The sequence below is a fragment of the Pezoporus wallicus genome, unplaced genomic scaffold (genome assembly GCF_028554395.1).
Source record: "Pezoporus wallicus isolate ANWC-B61680 ecotype Strahan unplaced genomic scaffold, APGP_CSIRO_Pwel_v1 contig_8047, whole genome shotgun sequence".
NCBI classification, from domain to species: Eukaryota; Metazoa; Chordata; class Aves; order Psittaciformes; family Psittacidae; genus Pezoporus; species Pezoporus wallicus.
The window spans coordinates 251024-275054 of NW_026639548.1; the positions used below are offsets into that span (position 1 = coordinate 251024).

Genomic DNA, 24031 nt, shown 5'->3' on the forward strand with positions numbered 1-24031 from the left:
TACTCGCGAAAGAAACATGTGGCATTTCCAATACATTGTGTGACTTCAGATTTTTGTGAAGCATTAGCAAGTTGTTTCATAGCATTCTGGAGTAACTCCCATATGGGCTGGATTTGGTCTGTGTGTGTGCGCGTGTATGTATACAGTGTGGCTAGCCACGAAGCACAGTGAAAAATGTTTGTCTGCTGTTACACATTCCTTTTCTCCCAGAGAGTAGTCCCTGGAGCTGTGAAGAGGTTTGCAGTCATCTTGTTCCCACAAGAGTGTTCAGGAGCTGGATTTGTGTGTGAAGCATCAGAAAAGCTGGGATCAGATCCCAGAATGCATGTTCCTCACCAGTATGTGCTGTTCATCCACCACTTGGAATCCCAGGAATACTGGTTAAAGTGAATAGGGGAAGGTGGCACTGAGTGTGCTGAAAAGAAGGGTTTGTATGTGCAATGCTACCCATAGGGGCTGGGCTGCAGAAAGTGTGAGAGATAGTTGCTCCCAACTGATGTATAAGTCCTTTGTGTTTTGAGGGCTGAATGGGTTAATACTTTTAATTCCTTCTCTCCTGTGTGTGTGTACTTCCTGTGCATTAATTGAAATTAATGTATTACAGCCTGTTAACATTCCACTCTAGACTGCTGTGCCCTCCCTTGGTCTGTCAGTCCCAGCCCCGTCCCATGTGGCATCACCTCCATGTGCTGGAGGTGGCTGTGAGAAGAGCATAGTGGAGGGCTGCAGGGACAGGCTTGCTAAAGAGAAAAGCCTGGCTAAGTGTTGGCCAGGAGCTGAAGAGGAAGTGAAACCCTGCACAGGCATCTGGAAGGATGTAATGCCAAGAGCAGGAGGAGGATTGTTTAGTTTCTGGCTTTGGTATAACTGTTCTCTTCTGAAGTCAAAAGAAAAAGAAATAACAGAGAAGTTGAGGCTGAAGTTCAGCTCCAGAAGAGGGATGTAGCTATGCTGTGCAGGGCAGTACATGTGGAGGGATGCTCAAGATGGCATAAACCTCTCTGAATACAGCATTGCAACCTTCAGATTGCACCAGCCTGATGCCATGCCATGGCAGTGGGGCTTGAGGGAAGCTTAGAAGGGCAGTGTGCAGGAGGATCTCAGGCTGTGTGGTTCATGCTAGCTCAGGATGGTGTGGGGGGTGAGCCAGTGCAGTTGTAAAGTCAGTCAGAGGTGGGAAACCCTCTAAGTTAATGGAATTAGCTCCAGTTTTTCACTCGCCTCTTTACATTTCTGTCGGCTAGCTTCCTCTAGCTGACAGAAGGAACAGCCATTGCCAGGACTGGAGTGTTCACCCTGAAGTTATCTGATGGAGGGACAGGAGCAGCACAGTGGCAGATCTGTCCCTGTGTGCCACTGGTGACTGTATTGCACGACTGCTTGGAGCCAAGGAGCAGGAGGGCTGAGGTCCTGCATTTGCCAGCTTTGTTCAGCTCAGCTCTTTGCTCTTCCTGGGAACTTTGGGAGTGCCCTGTTTGTTTTGAAGCTTGTTATCAAGTGTGTCCAGGGTGTGTGTATGGAGCTGGGATGGTCTCTGCCTGACCCCACCCGGGGCAGCCGGTACTGCTCTCCCAGAATGACTCCTGGCAGGGAACCGGCAGCTGGAGCAAGGGCTGAGCAAATAAACCACAGCATCATGAGCGTTAGCTCCTGGAGGCTGGCCATGGGGAGTGAGCCCGTCCTACTGACCTCTGGACATTCTCAGTGCAGAAGCAAGGAAGGGGGGGAAAGAAAGATCCACTCTGCTTGTGGGGAAAAAAGTCTCCAATGGCTTAACATCTTCCTTCTGCTGTCTGCGAGGCAAAGCCCATGGCAGTACAGATGTGGTCAGGGCTCCAGTGACTCTGTTTCGTTGTTCCTTGCAGATCCCTGGTGCTGGGAGCTGTGTGAACACACACAGGAGTGCACGCCAGGCCTTTTACTGCTTTAGTTTGTATTGCAATTACTTTTAAGATCACCTCCCAGGCAAGTCACTTTGCTTTTGGTCTTTGTAATCTCTCCTGGCTGATTCCTCAGTGTGGGAACTATTCTAATCCTGCCTGCCGCACTGAGCTCATTCTTGCTGTGATATGTACACACATGAAGTCTCTTTAGATCCTGCAGTCTTACATCCACTTCTGTTTTTTAATAAATTACATACTACATTAATTATATATTCAGGTGAAATATGAGTCACAAAGGCATCTGCTATCTGCCTGCCCTACGTACACGGTCCTCTTGGCTGTGCTGTCTTTGTAGTTTAAAGCTCCCCTGAGTCTCTGCATTGGCTATTAAGTAATGTGAAGTCCTGGAAATGTAGAGGCAGTATTGGAAATGCCCATCTGGACCAATAGTAATTTCCTTCTGCCCAAGACCAGCTGTAAAAAATGTCAAGGAGCTTTATGGCTTTTAGGATCCTATAGATTCTCAGAGGTTTTTGCTGCTCAGAGGAGTTGGTGCCAGCTGGGATCAGACAGTAATGGAAGAAGCATCACAGCCTTCAGGAGCTGGTATTTGCAGTGGGCTCAATCAAGGCAGCAGGGGTTAAACTTCAAGTGATGCAGTTGGCTTGCAGCAAAGCCTTGCTGCTGTGATTGCACTGTGCTGAGATGAGTGAGAGTGTGTCATGAGGACAGCAGGGGAGCTGCTGTCTGAGGTGATCTCTCATCTCCCAGCAGTTGTGCTCACAGTCCTGACTGCATAGATGGTTTCTGCGGAGCAGTGCCCTGAAGCCCTTCACTGGAGCACGCAGAAGGGAAGCCGCTCGTGTCTCACCCCTGAGATTAATGCCTTTGCTGTTTGTCTGCTTACTTTCAAGAGCTCTCCTCCCCTTGAAAGGAGCCCTTGGCAGAGGGTGTATTTATGAAGGAAGTGGATATCAGGGAGGACAGTTATTTAACAGGACCTGGGGCTTTTACTGGGAAGTTAATCCAGGCACATGCTTGGGAAGGACTCCAGGTCCACTGAGTGGCCGAACACTGGATCTGCTCTAGTCTGCGGGCAGCCCTGGGGCTGACACTTCAGAAGCTCAGACCAGGCGCACAGAGGTGAGAAAGTTAGGGGCATGTTTTCTGTGTACAGCCCAGTACTGTCAGATTGATCTGTTTTGGGATCCTGCTAACCATCACCCTGCAGCAGGAGTGTGTCCTCTTGTCACTTGAACAAGCCTCTCCTGCCATGCCCCACCACACTCAGCTCACACTGTGTTCACGGCATTTGACTTCACAGCAATTTAAATAAACCAGAAGTGACTGGATGGAGCCCAGCATTCTTCTTCCTTAGTGGCTGCTCTGTTCAGCCTGCTGGTCCTCAAACAGAAAGGCTTCATGCCATCTCATAGCTGTGTGATGGCATTATTTTCAGCAGCTCTCATTAATGTCGGTGAAAGCCTTTCTGTTTGAGGTGGTAGGGCTGGTCCTCAGCAGCTGCTCAGAGGTTCCTGCCAGTGCCAGGAGCTTTGCTGCCTAGTTTGAATGGCCAGTGTCATCTGAACATCTCCCTGCTCCTCCTGTGGTCACACTGTCATGGGCAGGTGTTGGTCAATAGCAGATTTGTTGTTCTTCTGGTAAACAAGTGATGGTGTTATTGGAGCTGTTCTTCATGTAGCAGCAGCACAGTGAGTGCATGGGGTTGCTAACAAGGGATATAATGGGGTTTGTTACTCTGAAAGCTTAATGAACCATCTTCTGTTTCTTTGCGAAGTGTGCACAGGCTTCTTCATGTGTTCTGTTCCTATGCTGTGTCTTGCACTCGGGCATATGCGGTACTAAAGAGTATCTCTGTGAGGTAGAGCTCATGGCACAGATGTGGGCATTTTGGAGGACTTTGATTCTATCTATCATGGCATTAGTGACAGTGAACAAGAAATGTTGGGGGGGGGGTGTGTGCGTGAAACCACTGCTTTTGCACCCTGTGTATGCCCAATGGATAAACTAATTTGTTGCTCCAGTGAATTCGTGTGTATTCTTAGGCACCTAGAGCTTTTCCTTCATGACAAATAAATATCTTTCTTATTTTTCAAAAAATTAAACTATTAGGGCATCCACCCACCTCTTGGCTGGCATCCTGCTGTAATAGGCTAGCATGTGTTTTCTCCAGCAAAAAGCAGATTCTGCTTCATATTTGTAAGGCAATGGTTTAGAAATGAGCCTGAAAAGAAAAACTGATTTTCCCACTTATGGCAACATTACATCAGGAAAGAGTCCCATCAAAATTTCTTAAGGCTGGGCCATGAATTTGGCCTGATACTATTGATCTGATCATGTACAGTGGAAGTAGTGTGTTCCAGAGGTGTGCAGCTGAGGGAGCATGTTCCTTTCGTGCACATAAAACCAGACCTCTGCCATCCTGGCACTGGGGGTTAGAAATCCTTATGACCCTCTTGAGCCTGGAGATAAGAAGTGGAAGAACTTGACCTCATGTGGTCTGAGGGCACATGGGGTTATGATGAGCTGAAGGGACAGCCATATCAGGGACAGAACCACATCTTTGGGTTAAGCTGCTTCATTCAGGCTTGGGGACTCAGAGCCTGCTGCGTGTGGCCAGTACAGTGTGACATTTAGCATGTCTGTAGGGGATGCCATGTTTCTGACGGGCCTTGTGAGGGGCAGTGGGGTGAGATCCCACAGCAAAACATGACTAGAGAATAAATCTCTAAAAGCCAAGAGATGTTTGGGCTGGCACGTCAGAGCCCAGGCTGTGAGCCCAAGAAAATCCCTTCCTGTTCCGCATGTGACATTGGTTCTGGGGTTTGCTTGGAGATGGTTTTCCTTGGATTCTTAAAAATTACTAAGGTTTGACTTGATGCTGTACTGCAAGTCCCAATAGCTGTTCATGGGTATCTAATCTGATTTTGCATTCCGTTCTTGTTAAAGGGCTGTGAATGACAAGTTACTCTTGGCCTGCTGTGGCTGTCACTTGAGCTGACATTGCATGAGGGTGCTGGCTACCTGCTAACCTATTGACTGAGCTGCGTGTTCCTTGTCCATCTTTCTTTTCCATCTTACCTGTGTTGCTGTTTCCTTTTCCTTTGGGTTGACTCTAAGGAAAACACAATCCAGCAAATGCCATTTTCCCACTCCATTGCTTCCAGGTTCTTTCCAACATTAGGTATTCCTGCTCCTTGTGTGTCCAACAACCACAGCTTTTACAGTCAAATTACTTTGTCTTGTCTAATACCTTCTTTAGGACAGTTTCAGTGCTCTGACTTCCAAGATCCATTATAATCATTTCAAAGGAGACATTTTCACAAAGTCTGTTCTTCCAGTGCCTGCTGTGTTAACATCTCCCACCTTCTACCTCTATTCTTGTTATATTCAGGTGGAACTCAGAAAGGAATAGATGAAATCAGCAATACCGCTAAAAAAAAACTACAAGAGAGAGGAGTTTACAACTACCCTTTAGATCAGGACTGTATTTATGAGTTGCTGTTAACAGTTTTGTTCCAGAGCAAGTAGAGATTATATTGATGACTCTGATTTGATAAGCTTTATAGTGGAAATCAGTGCTGAAGTGGCAGCAAAACCAGTGTCACAGCAATGTTATCTGCAAAGAACAGAAGTTATTGTTGAATTGAAATTATTGTTCAATTGAAGTATTGAACCCAATTTGTTCAGTGTGGTTGAGCTGTGTCCCTGATGCACTGGGGCACTAATCTGTTGTGGTTGCTTCCTCACTCAATATTTCAGGGGAAGAATTATCTTAAGGTGGAAAGGATTTGTTGAGGAGTGGGCAATATGATTTAGAATGTGTGTCCTTTAATGACCCTCTGCAGTGTTTAGGGCTTTGGTCTCTGTTTTCAGCAGTGCAGTTGGATGCTAAGGTTTGTTTCTAAGGCTGTGATTTTTGATGAGGAGAGAGGAAAAATGACACTCTTGAATCTGGTAGAGAACACCATCTCTGAGACTTTGCAGGACAATATTAGTACTGCAGGTCTGTCCTGGTCGAAGTGGGTTGCCTGGTCTGGCTGCAGTATTTTTACTGAATTATCACTGATGAAATTTGCCAAAATGGCAGAGGGGGGTTGTAAACCCTGTGCCTTTATGGAAAGATCCTGACAGCAGCTCTTTGTTCTTGTTCCTAGTGTTAAGCTCAGTGGGGCCTCATGGCACGGTGGCAGGGTTATTGAGTGTCTGCATGATGATGGTGTCTGTGAAGCCCTCCCTGAGCCACAGACCTGCAGTTTCACCTTGTGCCAGCCCAGAACTGTAGGCTGTTCCTGCCCCAAATGAATGGATCCTGCTTGCAGCGCCTCCGAGTTTGTCGGCTTATTCTGGATTAACCAAGGAGCTGACACATTCCTCTGGTCTGGGTTGGTGGTGTGGAAATGAAAGGCAATAGGATGAAACATCAGCTTTTCCACAAAGGCCATTGTACAATAGGGTTATTTTAAAGGCAAATATTTTAGGCAGTTTGCAATAATATGAACCAAGGCCCAGATTTCTTTAAATACAGATGAAAGTGCCCAAGTGCTTTGAAACTGAGAGGAGCTGAGCACATCCTGTGTTTTTATAAATTTAGCTCTGGTGAGCAGCCTTGCCACTGTTCTCCCCCTGCCGTCACTCTGGCTGATACAAATTGCTGTGTAGCAAGAGCTCTTGCCACCTCCCATGAGCAGGCTCTGCAGAGGAATTTACACACCTGGTGCCAGGCTTACAGTTGCCTTTCATGTGCTGTGGTCCATGGATTAGGTCCAGGAAAGGGATTGGCAAAGGAAAATAACTGGGAAGATACTGTAGGAGGAAGGTTCCAGGCTGCTCTGAATGGCCCTTTCATCTTTGTCTCAAAAAAATCAGTGAGAACCGTAGCTCTGTGGAAATGGCTTTGAGAGGCTCACGCCCGTGCTCAGGAGTGATAGACCCATCCAACGTTTTGGTTTCTTTACTGGAACTGAAATTTCTACAATGCTGCTGCTTTTTCAGGGACTCTACTTGGCAGAGATGCTCCACTGTGGGTTAGTGTTCCTAACATCTCATCCCACCTTGCTGCTTTTGAGAACTGTCCTCTTTGGAGGTGGATAAACTCCTCCTGTGTGTACTTGGCAGTAGCTAGCTGGTGGGCAGTCACTGTTCATCACACTGGCTGTGCTGCTTTCTGACTGATCTATGCACCCTGTTAGTGTTCTTCTAGGGTGGGATTGCTTTTGTGCTTCACTTCAGTGTCCTGCACATGGGGATGTGCTCTCAGGGAGCTGGTTGCAATCCATGCCCTGAATGACAAATCCAGGGCTGACGAGCTAGGCAGTGCTTTACCCTGAAGCTGGATGCTTCTGCATCCCATGTGCCTGTCTCTGCTTCACCTAGACTTGTCACAGCCTGAAAAATTCATTCAGGCTTTGCTACTGCACATCCCTTCTTACTTTTGCAGTGTTGATAATCAAGGCCACCTTTGCCTGGGTGAACTCCTGTGCCCTGCTTTTTCTGGATGTGGCAGTGGGTGACAGGGCAAAGAATTTGAGAAGTGCAATGAAGAAGCTGTTTGCTATAGCAAGATGAACGTTTGTATTGACTGCGCTCCTGCAGTCTGGGAGTGGGTACTTTCACCTTTAAAATCCAGCTCTTGCATAAACAGTGAAATAGGATCTGCTCCCTGGGGAACAGTTTGTATAGTTAAATCCAAGTATTACTGGAAAAGGAAAATACAACCTTCGTCATCTCTAATTCTGCCAGGGCACTAATGTCCTTGCATCTGTGGAATTCCTTTGCATAGAGGAAGCCTGGTTTGCCTGGGAAGAGAGGGGATTTTTGAATTGAGTTTCTTTCTGTTGCTCTTAATACATTAATGATTTCATAGCATCTCTTCTGTACCCTCCGAACTTGCTGTTCAGAATGGTCAACAATCCCTCAGTGGATCTGTGTTTTGGAAAACATAGGGTGTGGGTTTGTCTTTATCTGTATCATATCTGTGTGCTCCTCAAATGCGGTACAGTCTGATTCTTTTTAAGCTGCCCTGACAGAAGCCTTTGCCTTCAGTCTGAATGGCTTTTACTAGTAAATTGAGCAATTAAAACCAAAAACTAACCTAAGCAAATCAACAACAACATTTAGGAAGACTGGGAGTGTTAGTGCATGCCTGCTCTCACTTGCAGGATTATGCATGTCCAGTGGTTTGCAGATAAAATAGCTGTCCTTTCCTGCACACAAGGAGCAGCTGAGTACTGGGAAAGTGTGAAGCTATTTGCAAACAAGAGTCTCCTACAGACAGTGTTGATGGGGGGGGGGGGGTTTGAGACAAAGAGTGTGGCTCGGAGCTCTCCAGGGTGTCTGGGTGCAGAGTGAAGAGCACAACCCTTCTTCAGTGCCTTCTAGCCCACGGTTCTTGAGGACTTGGCAGGCATCACTGGCCCAGCCAGGCCAGGTGTGGATGCTCATAGTGAAGTTCTCCTCACCGCTGTTTTAGAGGTGTTTAGTTGTCCTCGTTGCTGTTTTAAAACTGAAGCCCAGGACATAACACCTTTGTATAGATGCATTTCTGTCTGGAGGCCATGATTTTTAGGGATACATAGCAGCTACTTTGATGAAGGAGTGGCTGCACTCCTCTGTGAGTCAGTCATGCCACAAGTGAAGCTTCCCAGAGGCATTTGACCTCAGGAATCCCCTTAGCCCAAATGTTCAGCTTCAGACCTGTTCCTTCCAGGTAGTGGCTGGTGTTTCTCAGGGCAGTGGAGTGCAGCACACCCTTCTCAGCTCGTTGCTGTTGGAGCTCTCCTGTTGGGAGCTAGCAGGTGCTGCCCTGTAGGTCTGTGTCTCCTCATCTCTCTGACAAGGTAACCTGCTTGTTGGACATTTGCTTCCTCACTGAGTCCTCACTTTGTTATTGGCTTCTGCTGGCATCTTACCAACTTACAGGTGGGAAGCCAGAATGGGAGGAATGCAGCCAGGTGGAAACAGCCTGCTGCTTCCCCTACTGAAAATTGTCTGTCCTACAGCTGTTTATTCCTAGTCTGTGCTGAAGAGGAACCACCTGTACAGCCCAGGTCTGTGCCTGATGCTTGGATCTGAGAAATTCCTTCCCCTGGAGCTCACTGCTTCTACAAGGGCTGAAGCTTTTGCTTTCATTGAGGTTTTGCTGTTTGGTATTCAGGACTGGTGTCTGGAAAGAGGCTCAAGAGCAAAGTGCTCTCTGGGAGAAGCAGTCATGCTGTACTGCTGCTGTTCAGCCCTAGGGGTGGCATGTGATCCAGAGAAACTAGCACAGGATTGGCAGTGCACATAGTCCTGAATTCCAGTCTTCCATGTGGTTGAGGAAGTCCTAGAAGCATGCAGCATGTGGTCCATAGCTGCACACTTGAGCATGCTCTGTCCCTTGAGAATACTCTGTCCCTTTCTTCTCTATCTGTTGCTTTTGCAATCGCTCCCATTACCCCCATGGTACTGAGAAGGCTACCATGCCCAGTATTGCTTTGACCAGTTGCTGCTGTGGCACAAGTGAGGCCAAGGCCATGTGCATGGGCTGCAGTTGGACTTGGTCCAAGTGTATGGATCACAGTAGCTGTAATTGCTGACAAAATGGTCCCATCCAATGCCTGCCATTGCAGTGAGACTGGGAATTCTGGAAGAGACCCACAAAAGCTCAGTGCCTTCCTGTGTAGAGCAAAACCTGTGGTGAGGGGAAAAAAACCATGACCATGTAGGAGGGCACTGTGTGACAGTGATGTGTCTGGCCGTTACTGCTTGAGGCACTGCTGGATACTGTGGTTGGTTCAGTGCTTCCAAGAACGAGGCACTGATTCATCTGTGGTCAATGTGTTTTTAAAATTATGCTACTGAACTGTCAGTCTGTTTTTTTTCTGGCCAAATGTGACCACTGCAAGGCTCTTTTCCTTAGGACTCCCCTGCGCTGGTGACCTGAATTTCTGTCCTTCTTGCTCAGCCTGGTTCTTCAGGCATTGGGTTAAGTACTGACTGATCCAGGTAGGAAAATCCTGCTGCTGCCTTGGCCAGTGTGGCCACTTGGCCAGTGGAGAATGGGGCTGTTTTAGAGGCCACAGGCTTGTGGTGTTGGTTCTCAGTGCTTCATGGACAGGATCAGCTGCCAGTACAAACCATTTCCAACGCTATGTGCGTGGGGGGAAAGCTGGGCTGCTGCAGTGCAGGCATTTGGAGGCCAGCGGTTGGAGCTGGGCACAAGGTGGACTGGTGTGGCTGAGCTAGTCTGACAGCACCAAGCTGTGATTTCTCCCCACTGCTCTGCTTGGGTTGGCTTTGGGGAGCTGGGGGCCGAGAGTAATCCTGTGCAGCTTGTGCCATACCCTGCTATTAACTCCAGGCAGTCACCGCCAGGTTTGTTCTTGCGGGGGGGGGAAGAAGGGGGGGTTCGGATGGCAGTTTACTGGGAGGCAGAGATTAATGAAGTGTTGAGCTCTTAATGGGGAACATACTCCACTGATCTGGGTTTCCCTCCCCACCCATCCCACTCTTTAATCTGTGGCACAGTCTTGAGAGCAGCTTGAGAACGGAAGTGATTTCAGACTGGAGATGACCTCATCCTTCTCCAGCTCTGATGTGGAGCAGCATTTGGAACCATGGCCACAGTTTAAGCCATGCTGAACGGCAGAGGCAAAGCATGAGGCTCCTGGGAGAGCCCTGTCCTTCCTGCTCAGCAGAGGGCTCTTGGTGTGTATGGGGTAGGATCTCACCCCAGGGCCTCCTGCAGCCTGCCAGCCTCCTGAGTGTGGGTATTGGCAAGACACAGCTCCAGCCGAGAGGTCCTGGCATCTTGCCCTAATTACCAGGACTTCAAGGCTGCTTGTGCTGCTCTCTCCAATGGTTGTGACCTTTGCAGGGTGGGATCAGGGGTGTGACGCGTCCCCTTTTGTGCTGGTGGCGAAAACAGCTCCATAGAGGAGCAGCATCACTGCTGGGAACCAGCCCCGTGTGTCTGCTTAAGGAAGTGGGTGTTCTGGGCTGCAGCATGGTGCTCCCCAGCCCCACAATTGAGGGGCAGCACCCTGCTGCCAGGTGGTGTGGCTGTACAAGTGGGGATGGCTGTGGAGGTTTTTATCTTTCTGTTCTCATCCTTCTACATGCTCATGCAGAGTGGGGTGGGGAGTAGGAAGAAGACAGAATAGAGTCCAAAAAACACAGCTGGATAAAAGGCCTGGAAATTGTACATATTGGAGCAGTTTCCTGATGAAAAGTTCTGGCCTGTCCTGAGGGTGCTGAGCCATTGCCGGCTGGAAGACGTGCTCAGTGCAACCATGTGTGGGTGCAGGAAGGTGCTGAAGGTATGTGAATGGATGTGCAGAGTCCTTGCTGGGGTCTTTGTATCTGGGGGCCCTGTGGATCAGTGGAAAAGGGGATCAGGGCCCTTCTGAAGGCTTTGCTTTCTAGAAGCAGAGATGTCAGTAGGAGCACTGAGGATTGGGAGCATGGGGTGGGAGCCAGCTGGGGAGCCAGCTCCAGGTCCCAGGCAGTGGTGAGGAGGTTGGGAGACCTGAAACTGCCAGAGAATTCTCCTTCCTGACATGGCAGAGGGCCCTTCTCCCTCCTGCCTTGATGTCTGCTGCTGAGGTGACCAAGATTTTCTCTGGCACCATTGGAGCCTGGAGTCTTTGGACTCTGCTGGTACCCCTGGCTGCTGGAGCTGCTTTGCCAGGCACAGCTCTGGACTTCAGTAAATGCCTGCGTGCTCCAGTAAGGACAGTTTCCAAGTGCTGTCTCACACGCCTTATTGGGAAGTCCAGCCACTTTGCCTTAAACCTAGTTGTTTTCTGGCTTGAGCTCAAGCTGAAGAGATGCTGGGTTGTGGCAAGCTATGGGTGGGAAAATAAAAGCAGTGTTTTCTCATGGCCGTGTGGCTGTGGAGGAGCCCTGTAGCTGGTAGGCAGTATAGGAGGGTTAAGTTCACTGGAGGAATATGCTTGTCTCTTGGCCTCATCACAGGTGGTATCAGAACTTGCTTGAAGATAAATTCCCTCCCACCACTGCTAAATAGGGAGAGTTTAACCATTCATGGGATCTAGAAAGAGTTCCCCCAGCCCTGCTGTCCTTCTTCCTGATTTGACTGGGAGCAGGGACTGAAAACAGATCCCACCATGTCTGTGTCACAATAAGGACAAGAGTTTACACTCCCATTTTCCTCCTTCCCACTTCAGAGTTGTCTCCATACTGGTACATAACGGGACAATCTGGAAGTGCATGGACAAGCAGGGATTCTGCACAGAAATGTGTCTTCTGTCCTTTCTGCTCAGCATCCCACAGCTTTGCCCACAACAGTGGAGTCAGTGGCAGGTGACTGTGGCTGGCTGGGTGATGCAGGAGCTCTGCCATGTCTGTGAGAAGGGGTTTAGGTTATTGAAGCCCCAAGAGAAGCTTGTGTTGCTGTCAGTAGTGAAGAACGTGCAGTGCCAGTGCTCACTGCTTGGCAGGGCTCAAGACCTTGGCAGTCCCCTGCCATTTGCAGCCTCCTGTGTGTGAGCTCCAGCATCATCCCAGAAAGGGGCTATTGAGCCCTGCCTGTTGCTCAAGTCAGGAGGGCACAATAAAGATGATGTGTCCGGGCAGCAGCCTGGAAAGGGCTCGTGTGTTGGGAACAAAGGAGCCTTTGCGCCAGGCGCTGCCTTCGGTGGGAGGTTTGTCAGCTCTGGAGCTGGGATACTAATATGGGATGCTGTGCCCAGCTCCACTGCACTGCTCGGGGCCTCCCCCCAGTTCAGAGCTAACCAGCAGGCTGGTGGCAGAGGTGCTGGTTCTTCTTTTGCTGTGGGAGGTCTTTGCAGCAGGTCCTGCTTGCCAGAGCATGGCTGTGCCCAGTGGGCTGCAGGAGGCAGGACTCTCCTGGCCTCTCAAGTCCCAGTGCTCAGCACCCAAGCTGCTCTGTGCAGTGTGCGTGGCCTGAAGCTGTGTGTGTACAGGCTGTGTGTGTGCCCTGCAATGTGTGTGCATCCCCGGGAGTGCCTGAGGGTGCCTGGGGCAGGGCTGTAATGGACCAGGATAGCAATGTCACTATAACTGGGGCTCTGAAGAGAAGTGTCTCCTGGGAGAAGTTCAGAGCCGAGTAGGACTGCTTGTCAATATGTAACAGAGAAGCAAGGGCAAACTGGAGAAGTGAGGGCAGCTCTTATGCTTGCACTGTTACACTAGATACGCTTGTTACAGGGTGATACACTGTAGAGAAAGCTCTCTTTTCTGGCCTTTGAGAATGGACTTGAGGTCTGGCCACTCTCCCATCTCTGGTTGCAGCATCCGTGCCGCGGTGGGGTGGAGCTGAGCATGGCTGTGCTTCAGGAGGTGCCTGATGAGCGATTCAGAGCTGCCATCTCCAGGCATTGTGGCTGGTGGTGGGGTAAGCAAAACCACAGACAGGCTGGGGAGTTGGTAATGGGATTGAGATAGTAGGATAGGATCATGTTGGGAATCCCCTCTGTGAAGCTGTGTAGGATGCTGTAGACTTTTGATTTTGTGTCAATTCTCTCCGGCTGGTTGTTACTACTGCAGTATCACAGTGTGCTGCTGCGTCTAGTTCATGGTATGTCCTGGTATTTCATCCTTTCTCACCAAAGGGCGCTGTTCTACAGGAAAATGCAGTTCAGCTCTCTCCAAGCAAGACTATTTTGTCAGGAAGGAAAGGAGAACTTAGTGCACCTTCTGCCACTCTGCCGTGGTTGTGAATCCACCATAGGCACCAACTCTTCCAAAGGGAGTTGTTGAGGGGAATTGCAGGGCACAGGGAGCAGGCTGGGAGGAGCATAATGTCTCTTCTGGCTCTGAAAACAGTGTGTGCTCAGAGAGGAAGCAGCAACCACAGGAAAAGGGTAGTTGCCGAACTCGAACAGATTAAGCAATCTGTTTCAAGCCATGAAACCTTCTGTTGAGCAAGAGGACTGCGCTCCCTCCCAAGGCAGGTATGACCTGTAAAACAAGGTGGTAGAGTCCTCCTGAAGCTCAGCTGCCAGGCAGGGCCAATACTTCCTTAGCCCTCCACTCACAAGGCGTACCCCATTCTTTATCCCTTTCCTCCTGCTACTGTTTTCAGAAGCCACCTGGACACTCCCATGCTGCCGTTTTGATGTCCAGTGCCTGCTCTGTACTCTTGTGCAAGCTAGGACTGTGCAGGCACTACTGATACATCTTGCCCCTTTTGGGGGGCAGGTGGGTATGTGGTTGCCCCAAGCAATGCGTACATAAAAATGAATACATGAAAAAGGTGTCTGGATAAGGATTTCTCTGCACAGTGTGATCTCTACAGGACCCTGATATAGAAAGAAAGTAAAAGGGAGGGAAAGAAAGCCTGGTAGATGTTAATTTAGGGGTCCTGGGTTATCACTGGCAAATTCCTTTTGGCTTTGTAGAGGACAGACCAAGAGATGTGGGAACAGCTTAGTCAACCCCTCCTCTGCTGTGGTGCCATGCAGAGCAGTAAGTCGGTGAACTTGGGATGTCTGTTGGGAGCAAGTTCTCTGTGCTTATAGGGAAGTGGCCTGTGGATGGGTGTATGATGGAGCTTGATAACAAAACCAAAGTGGGAGGGCCGCTGTGCCTCCCAGGTGTGTACTTTGCACAGAAGGGAAGTACTAGGCTGCTTTGGGGAGGTGAATTCAGGCTGCATCTGTCCCAGCAGCTGCTGTTCAGTCCCTGTGTGCTCAGGAGAGCAAAGTTTCTCTGGAGTCCTTTGCTCTGTAGCTGCTCCTGTAAGCCAGCACGTAAGTGGAAACAGATGGCATCGCTCAGTGGTTAGTAGGATTCTCTCACTGCTGCAAAACTTCTAATGAAGTTTGGGATTGGACTGAAGAAGCCCAAAGCTGTGGCACTGGTGGGGTGTGCTGGCTCTGTGCTGGGGTGCCTCTTACTGCCTCTCTGTTGCAAGAGCACTGCAATTGCAGAGCCAACCTCCCAGGCCAGCAAGCTGTGGTGTTACCTGTAGCAGCCTCAGGCAGGGTGTTCATCTGGGTACCAGAGGACCATTAGGACCTGTCAGTGTCCACCCATCTTGGTAAATAATCTGTATTTATAATCACTCCTTGCTGTGTGTTCCAGACCTTGCATTTCACACCTGCACTGTGGAAGGGCATGGGTAGCTCTCTGGTATCCAGCACAATCTCTGTTAAGACTGAGCCAGATATTTCTCGATCCAAAAAGATCTTTTGTTGTGTTTCACTATAAATTCAGACTGACTATTCTATTTTTTTTCCCTACCGGTCAGCATCTCTGATAAGGAGAAGCACCATTCAGCAGTTTCGGACTATTACTCTTCAGCTTGAAAGAAACATTGTTTAAATTCCTTTTGACAGGACCATTTGATTTAGATGTTCTGTGACTTCAAGTTTTCTCCCATCATCACAGCATTTAACAAAATGTGAATCTCCAGTCACACTGCAGGGCATGGAGAAGTGGTGAGTTGTGCAGCAGAGGTGTAACCAGGCTTGGTGTTTGCTGGAGCAAGTAGATGAGGGAAGATGGGAGAGAAAGGCATTGGAGAGCATCTCTTGATTCCCTTTTTGATCATTCTGATGGCATCCTCCCCAGCCATGGCCTTCGTGTCTGCATGGGCAGGGTACAAGGAGCCAGTATGAATGTTCCATCCAGTGCTTGGTGGGCAGCCAGCAGTGGGCTGACATGGATTCGGGAGCAGAGAGAACCAGCAGCAAGCTCATGAAATCTTCTAAAAGTCTTTTCAAAGTCCCATCCAACTGGGGCAGGTGGCAGACTGGGTTTCACAGCCATGTGGAGAGTCAAACTACACAGCTCAGGCTGTGATGTGGAGCTGCTGGAGGTCTTGATGGAGGGCTGTGAGACCTGCAATGCTCTGCCTGGGCTCAGGACATTGCCTGTGGGGAACACGGTGTGTTACAGAGTACAAGAGGTCCAAATTGACAGATATCTCTGAAAACCTCAGTCTGAACATTTGTGAGGGCTATCTGTAGGGAAGCTGTAAATCCCAGCAGGATAACTCCTCCTCTGCTGTCCTCTGTCAGGTGGAGATGGTGTGTGTGTGTCTCTGCAGGTCCTGGGGATGCTTTTGCCACCATCAAAGGCTTCAGGTACCAGTACTGCTTCCAAGAAAGCCACTGCTTAGTGGCAGGGAGAAGGACAGACATCTTGTACGGTCAGTGGGGATCTGTGTGGATACTTCATCTGGGCACACACTCCTTCCCTTCTGTGGGAGCTCTGAGAGACAGCTCCTTGATTTACCTCAATTTCATCGTTGCTCCATGTCTTCCTCAGGTGTCCTGCAGGAGAGTGCTGTGGTCTTTTTCTGAGGGCATCTCACACCATTGCTGATAGGCTTTTTCAGCCCCTACCCTCAAGGAGTGTTTTGCACCACGGCTCATAAATTGAGGTGTGCTGCAACCCCAATCCAGCTGATTGCATATTCCTGATCATTAGCTAATTGCTTCCAATTGCCAGGAACATAGCACTTATTTTAATCACATACATCAGCCGTATTACTTGGGGAGAAGGTGCAGGGTACAGGTGTGTTTGCCAGCCTGAGAAGGGCAAACGCTTCTGCAGCTCCAACTGTTGCGCAGTTCACTCTGCTGTTTATATTGAACCATGAGCAACATCCAGGGGAGGAAGGGAGCAGAATTTCCCTGACTAATGCTGCTGGATTGTGCAGGGCTGCGGGGGAGCTGCCAGCCACAGAAACCATCAAGAGGAAAAAGGAAATGGAAAGGGAATTTAATTATCCATCTGCAAAGACAGACACTAGTCCCGACGCAGGGCCCAGCCCTGGGCAGACTGACGTGGGCAGGGAGGTTTACACAGACCAGGTTGTATGGCAGGGTTGGGAGACAGGCTCCCAGGAGTCCCCTTTGGGATAGCAGACGGTTGAGTGCTCATCATGGGGAAGCAGGTGAGGCTGGAAGCTACATAGCTGTGTTTACCAGGGACTCTGCCCTGTGCTGGGCTCCAAGGGGCAGCACTTTGCAGCTGGGTATGGCTGGAGCATGGGCAGATCTGTGCAGGTGCAAAGGGAGGAGGGTAAATGCTTGGCACCCTCAGCAGGCTCCTCTCAGTTAGGTGGGATAGTGTTGCAAGCCCAAGGGCAAGGGAAGGAAGGTGGAAGTCCCTGTGCACGTGTGTCATACTCAGCTGGTACCACTGCGCTTTGTGATACTGCAGTGTGATGGCACTGTCAGTGCCAGGGCAGCTGAGAGCAGGGAGGGAGGGTAAGAGACTGGAGCCTGGGGGTCTGACTGCTGGATGGAGACCTGCAGGACACCTCCCAGAAAGGAAGAGGTGTGTCTACCTCCTTGTCATGGAAAGCAACAATCTCTCTGGCCTTGAAGGGTGCAGTCTTCAGAGCTTATTCCTCACACAGCCTGGCTTCCCCCTCCTTGGGTGCCTCCCAGGGCTGGAGGCTGCTTCAGAGAGCTGCCTTTTTCCCCTTAACTAGTGGTATTAAAAATGATCTGGTGAGCTAAGAGTGGGCTCATTCTCCTCTCTTGTGGGCATCAGCTACTCCTAAAGTTATGTTAATTGTAGCTGGGAGACCCAGACAGAGGTTGGGAGCTGGCCCAAGACTGTTGGTTTTCCTTCTCCCAACATTGTTTTCAGGAGCCTGCTGGGAGCACAGCAGGGTTAAGAAAAACATCCTCACGTTGCTGGGAGTATCTGTGAGATGGCATGCTTAGGAGGAACCAAGAGCATCCCTGTTTGGGTGGAGCATCCCTTGTCCAGCTTTATTTGTCCACTGCCTTGCTACCCATGATCTGTGCTTGGTGCGCTGTTTGCAGATGTGGTGCCCCAGCTTGGACTGTCTCCCAGCAAAACCCTTGGACCAGGCGTGAGTGTTTCACAATGCTCAGAGGCCATGACGTCCTCTCCAGTTCAGGATTCATCCTCTGTGGTAGACAGGCCTGATCCTGCATCCCTTACTCACATGAGCAGTCGTCTCTATTTCAAAGGGACTACTCGGTGAGTAAGGATCGCAGGACTGGGACCACTACCTATAACTTTAAAGTGGACCTTCTGTAGGATCCTGTCCCCAACTTCTTTTTGTTCATGTTTGTTAATGTGTATCAGGAGCTTCAAAAAACTGCTGATGCTCTTGTCATTCGGATGAAGAACCTGAGAGCTGGAGAAGCAGTGCTCTTCCATTTCACCATTATTTTCCACCCTGTCCCACCAAGTGGCTCCGAGTCCAGCCAGTGTCTGTGCCATGGAGCAATAGGTGCCTGTTTGTGTCCCAGTCATTCCTGTTCTGGCTTCTCGAGACTGGCAGGGCTCTGCCCTGCCTCTCTGGTTTTCCCAGCTGTGGCTTTGAGATGAGAGGCAGCGAATCTGTTTAAGCCTGATTTGTGCTGCAAAGCAGGAGGATGAAGCAGAAGGAATGATGAGCAGTGCAGACCTTCCTGCACCGCCTGGCTTCTCCTTCTGTCTGAGCAGGCTAAATTTGGAAACCCCTGTCTTTTGCTAAGTTTTCGAATGCGTTTGCAGTTGGAAGTGCCAGTGCCTGCGACCCTGTGTGAGGCAGAAGCACCAAGGGCTGCAGGTTTGATCTGCGAATTGCTCTCTTTCTGGCCCTGGTCAAGGGAAGCCGCCGCGGGAGCTGCCCCGTCTCTGTTCTCGGTCTTCCGCGGGCAGCTTCTCCCTCACGTGGAGCGAGTCGGTACCGCACCAGGGAAGGGCTGGCTGGAAGTGGCTCCTCCTGCGCTGCTCTGGAGATGGGAGCAACCAGGCTCTTTATGTCTCCAGCCAGCCCCATGTCTGCCCACGTGGTTACATTTTGCAAGTGCTCCTAAATGCTGTGCGGAGGAGCTGGGTGTGACAAGAGCTGTGAACTTGCTCCAGAGGGAGTTTGAAAGAGCAAAAGGCAATTTATGGTCCTTGGTCCTTTTTCAGAGCTGGAAGTGGAGGCATCACGTGGGTCGCTCAGTGCTTGAGGGAAGCATGAGGTACTTCAAGTGGAAGCAGGGAGCCCAAATACCTTTAAAATGGAATTTGCTGAGTTTCTGGAGGGATTATGTGACAAAGCAGCAGTGACCCTAGAGCGGAAACTAAAGCTTGACCTGCGGGGTAGGTAAAAGCAAAACCAGGAGATCTGGTTGCCGATTGTGCTTTGTGGCACAGTACATACAGGAGATTAATTCAGTGCTTTGGGTTTTCTGTGTTTATGCTCTGGTATCTTCCTTTTATCTGAGCATCAAAGGATGAAGCCTGGCTAAAGTGTCAGGGCTTTGATGCTCCCCATAACCACTTACGGAGAGCCTTGCTTGTAAGCTCAAGGTTAAACTAATCATCAGAGTTCAGATCAGCAAGGCATTTTCCCTTGGGTCAGCTCCGCAGGAACCTCAGGGTGAGTGTGCAGCTTTACTGGTGATGAAGCAGCAAAGTCGAAACCTTGTGATACCCGTGAGATTCCTCTGCCTGAAGTCAGCACTGACTTTCCATGGAATGGGAGAGGAAGCAGCAGGAAGAGAAGGTGGGAACTGAGCCATGAAGGGTCCCTGCTGTGGACCCACAAGGAAGACACCTGCAGCTCCTCAGCCTTCATTGCCATGGGCCAAGCTGAGGAGGTATTTACTGTCTGCTGCTGCTCCCATCTGACTTGAGCAACTGGAACTGCGTTTCTCATCCTGGTAGAAAACAGACAGGAACCAAATATCCCTTCAATAGGGAATTCTGGAAATAGCTTTGTATGCTTCAGAGGAAAAGATCATAAATGCTGTTGTGATGTGATGATGCTGACCCTGCTGAGCCATGGATGCGTAGAGCTTCACCAGTCGTCTGTGCAGGCCAGGCTGGTTGGGTGCATCCCTGATGGGACCCTATTTCCTGGCTCTGTGCTGCTCAAGAGTGCATGGATCAGGCCAAAGACTTTCCTTCCATGACACACTTCTGGTTGTTCACCAAGGATGGAGCCTGAGCACTGCAGTCTTTAGGACATAGCATCTCTGCCAGAAAACAGCTCCCCTGCAAGTGGGTGACCTCTCCTCTGAGCTGGCTGGGGCTCTGTTTCCCTCCACTGTGCTGTTTCACCTCACTCCCCTTCCTCTGGATGCTCTGGTTGATGTGAGGGGAGAGCTTTTCACACCTGGACCTGGAGCTAATTTCTATTCATATTGCTGCTTATAGCAGTAGAGTGGAAGAGCCAAATGGCTTGGGCTTACAGTGAGCTCACATCACTATCAGTATTGGCAATGTATTTTTGAGGCCAAAAGATGTGTCCATGCCCCTGTCTGATGGATGCCTCATCTGCATCAGTGACACTCAGTCTGTATCCCTCTGGACATCCCAGGAGGCTGAGCATCTTGGCTAAGGGCATGCCAAAGGGTGAGTGTGGAAGCTGCTGAGGTGAAAGCCCCTTTGATGGGAGTGGAGGGCTGTGGGGAGGAAGGTGTGCAGGGCTGTGGTTGTTGTGGCTGGAGCCTGGCCAGGATGTTGTAATTTTAGCCAAGGACAGAATCTCGTCTGGGCCCATCCCTGATCTGTGCTGATCTCTCTGTGCTCATCCTTGTATTGGTCCTCGCCTGTCAGGTTAGCAGCCACCTATCCCCACCGTGCTGAGCTCCCTGTGGCTGAACTCTGCCCATCCCTGCTGCCAGGTCTTAAGCACTGGGTGTTTTCCGTAACTGGTGTATTGCTTCCAGCTCCAATGACTGTGCAATAGCACAGCCCTGTGTCTGCCTTCAATTAGTGCTGCCACTGAAGCACAGCTCCTTGTTCTTTGTTTCCCTGGGCTGGCATGTGGAGTGAGCATGGGGGTTTGTCCCCCCTCTTCTCACACAGCTGATATTCTGCTCTCAGGAAGCATTTTGACACTCCAGCCCGGGTGAATTTTGCCTTCTGTGGGTTTACATCTAAACCCACAATAAGGGTGTTTTCTCTCCTCTTCTTAGAACCATCTTCAATACTGCAGGCTAGAAATCCCCTCTAATAAAGGGAAAAGTAGGACATTGCTCTGTTGCTGCTTGCGCACAGCCACAGCTCTACCTGCACGTGCTGCAGCCCCTGCCCTGAGCAGCCCTGTGGCTGTGCTTGTCCCAGATGGCTTCAAGGTGCTAAAGGAGAGGGATGTTGCAGAAGGGTGGGTGCATGGCTTAGCTCAGCCCTGGCCCCATTGTTAGTGACCAAGTGCTCAACGTGGCACTACCATGAAGGACCCAGACAGTGCTTGTAGATTATATTTTTGTCTTTCTCTTCTACTATCACAGTTTGACAAAGAAGAGCTGGTCCATGAGGCGGGATGGGTTTGGTGCACCCAGAGGCCTGCATTTCCCTTACTGAGTGCTGGGCAGGTTGGGAGCAGGCTCTGACAATCAGAAACTTGGATTCTGCTGCCAGCTTAACCCCTGAGCTGCTGCTGCTGGCACCTGCCTGGAGATGAGGTTGGAGGTGCACATGGCCCACAAGCCCCAGGAAGAAAACCCTTTAGGTTTGCTCTAGATCCTGAAAGGGCAAAGATGTGTATTTCCCTGCTGAGCTGTGCTGCACAACATATGAGGTATCCTGTGTGTTACTTTTCCTTTCATAAGCATATCATACATCAGATCTCGTGTTGGAGGGTTTACACTGGGCCTTTCCAGGGGCTGCATGGAAATTGGGGGGGTGATTAGAAAGGATAGGACCAAAATAAGATTGCCTTGGTTGTCTTTTGGAAGTTCACACACAGAGCAGCCTGAGCCAACAGCTCTGGGAGTGCCATGCAGCATGTCTGAGGGACACATCTGTCTCCCCTTGGCCCATCTGGGTTTCTGGTTGGGTGACTCTAGGTAGGAGGAGAGCCAAGATGAGCATCATTGGGAGAGGCAGAGGAGGCTGAGTCTGAGAGTAGTTCCTTGTTCTCTCTGCACTGTCAGCATGGCTCCTGTGGCCATAAACAACACTGTGGTTTTGTCACAACCAAATTGTTGTTGACTTCATCTGTGATCCCAGCTCAGAAGAATGCTCCGATTTGGTGCAGTGGGCTCGTGGGGTCACAACATGTCTCCATGTGCCCTTGGAAGATGCTTGTGGTTGGTGGCAATGTGGCCTGTGGTCTTCAGACAAGGGTTTACCAAGCCATGTGGATTCGTGGGGGTTGGAGAGGGCAGTTTCCTTGCAGCTATTGTGGTTTGTGGCATGGAAGGTCTAGTGAAACCTCTGTGTTACCTCAAGTAAGTTTGGATGCATCTTTGGTGTGCCCCAAGCCATTGCTCTTACTGCCCAGCTACAGACCCGAGCAGTGGAGTCCTCCAGTCAGGAAAGCAAGGATTAGATATTTTGCACCTAGGAAGAAGAAAAACAGTGTCATGAGCATGGTCTGACCTGCCACTGGGCTGGGAGGCTGATGCAGGGTTATTGGCTCCCTAAGGAATGGAGCAATGCTGCAAAGCAGGGGCAGAGCTGACAAACATGGACACGTTCTGAGAGGTGGCAATTCCTGCCACCTGGCTGTCAGCCCAGGCCTGCTGTTTGGCTGTCACATGCAGAAACAGTTGGGAACAAAACCCAATGGGTGTAATTTAAAGGATGCTGCTGGCAGAGCAGGGTGGTTTGGAAAAAGGCTGCTTGCATGCGATGTGACAGCTGCTGTATGGTGGGAGTTTTCCTGCTCTTGGAGTGTTTTCCAGTTCTCCTACATTTACTTTTCTCAGTCTTTAGGACCTTATGCCTGCAGCTTCTGAGGTCTCCTTCCCTTGACTTGCAGCATTGGTAAAACACTGTTGTTTTTCCTTTTTCTTTGGGTTTTTTTTTCAGTATGTGGTGTGTTTCTAAGCCTTTTCCACTCTCACAGCTCCCAACACACTTCAGGCCATTGGAGACCTTGCAGTAACTTGACAGCTTATAGCAGAACCTGCTGTCAGCCATGCTTGGAGTGCTTGGTTGCGGCCCAAGGGTGACCAGCACAGGCCCTGCTGGTCCGCTGCTCTGCGGAGCCACTGCTGGAGACCTGTGCTTCCCAGAGAAGCAGGGGGAGCTCTGGGAAGTGAGGCAGAAGTCTGGCTGCAATCTTCATCCTTCCTCATCTGTGAGCAGAAAGCTGCTCAGGAACCCGTGTGGCAAGTGGCAGGCTCCTCCAGCACCACCAGTCTTGTCATCTTACGTGGCTTTATTCTAGGTGCTGTGACATAACCCCCCCAGTTCCTGGAATCGTATGATAATATGAAGTAATCAGCTGTTGTCTGTTCCAAATAAATTCCTGTTCAGTATCTGTGGCTGGATAGAAAAGCTGGAAAGCAGGTCTTGCATGTAGGTTCAGAACCCAGGCTTGCGATTTGAATGACTTTTCTGGGCATGCTGGGTTGCTGCGGGGCTGCGTTCTTACGCTTAACAAATACACAGATAGTTATTTTGAAATGCCTTCAAAGCTTAAATGGTTGCTCTAAGGTTCAGAACACATCACCTGCTACTCCAATTGGATTTAGAGATGAGGCTGCAATAGAGCCTGGACTAGACAACAGATGGCCCAGCGCCATGTGGAGGCAGATCCATGTCAACCAGGACTGGGATCTGGGGACTCAGTTTGGAACCTCCTTTTTGGGAGCTTTCTGGACCCTTCAGACCCTTCCACGGAGCTGGAAGCAGCACGTTTGTGCTGAGAGCAGGTTTCTTTGCAGCAAACCCTTGTCCTGTATCAGGATATCCAAGACCTCCTCCAGCTGCATCGCCCCATCTGACAAAAGGAGTCAGGCTGATGGCTGCGACAGCATCCGGTACGTGCAGAACCCCTCCGCGGCACGTTGTCAGGGCGAGAGGCATTAGCTCTGGCCTGCGGCCGGTGGCTTTTGTCCTGTCCTTGGTGGCAGGCTCCTCCCGCAGCACAGGCGGAGGCAGGAAATCCCGGGCAGCTGCCGAGGGAGTCCGCTCTCCTCTCCGGGCTTCGCCTCGGCTCTCCTCTGCTCCTGGCCCCGCTGGGCCGCCGCGCCGGGGCGAGCTGAGCCAGCCCGGCGTGTGTGTGCAGGCGCAGGCGGGGGGGCTGCCGCATGGATATAGGGAAGGCTGGGAGGGAACACATGGGTTGGGTTTTTTTCCCTGGGCTGCCGGTGGCTGTCCGTCCTGCCGGCCGCGGGTATGGATTCGATCATTATTCAGGAGCGGTTAGTGGAGCGGCTGCTTTCTCCCCGGACTCAGGCACAGCGAAGCCACCCAGCCAAGCTGAAGGTACAGGGATGTATTTATAGCACTGT

At 50.3% G+C, this 24031-nt stretch overlaps 1 protein-coding gene across 4 annotated transcripts in view; it reads left to right on the plus strand.

Moving 5' to 3' along the window:
• Window positions 1–24031, plus strand: part of SEPTIN5 (septin 5) — a 54522-nt gene that overhangs the window by 16843 nt on the left and 13648 nt on the right. Inside the window, exon 1 of one of the 4 annotated variants that reach the window (XM_057414868.1) lies at window positions 11138–11203. The exons of 2 other annotated variants lie outside the window; for them this stretch is intronic. In XM_057414868.1, coding sequence (XP_057270851.1) covers window positions 11177–11203 — 27 coding nt within the window. In that variant the 5' untranslated portion in view covers window positions 11138–11176. Of the gene's footprint in view, window positions 1–11137; window positions 11204–23684; window positions 24006–24031 lie in introns of those variants that run through there. One more of the 4 variants, XM_057414865.1, reaches the window with a different exon arrangement.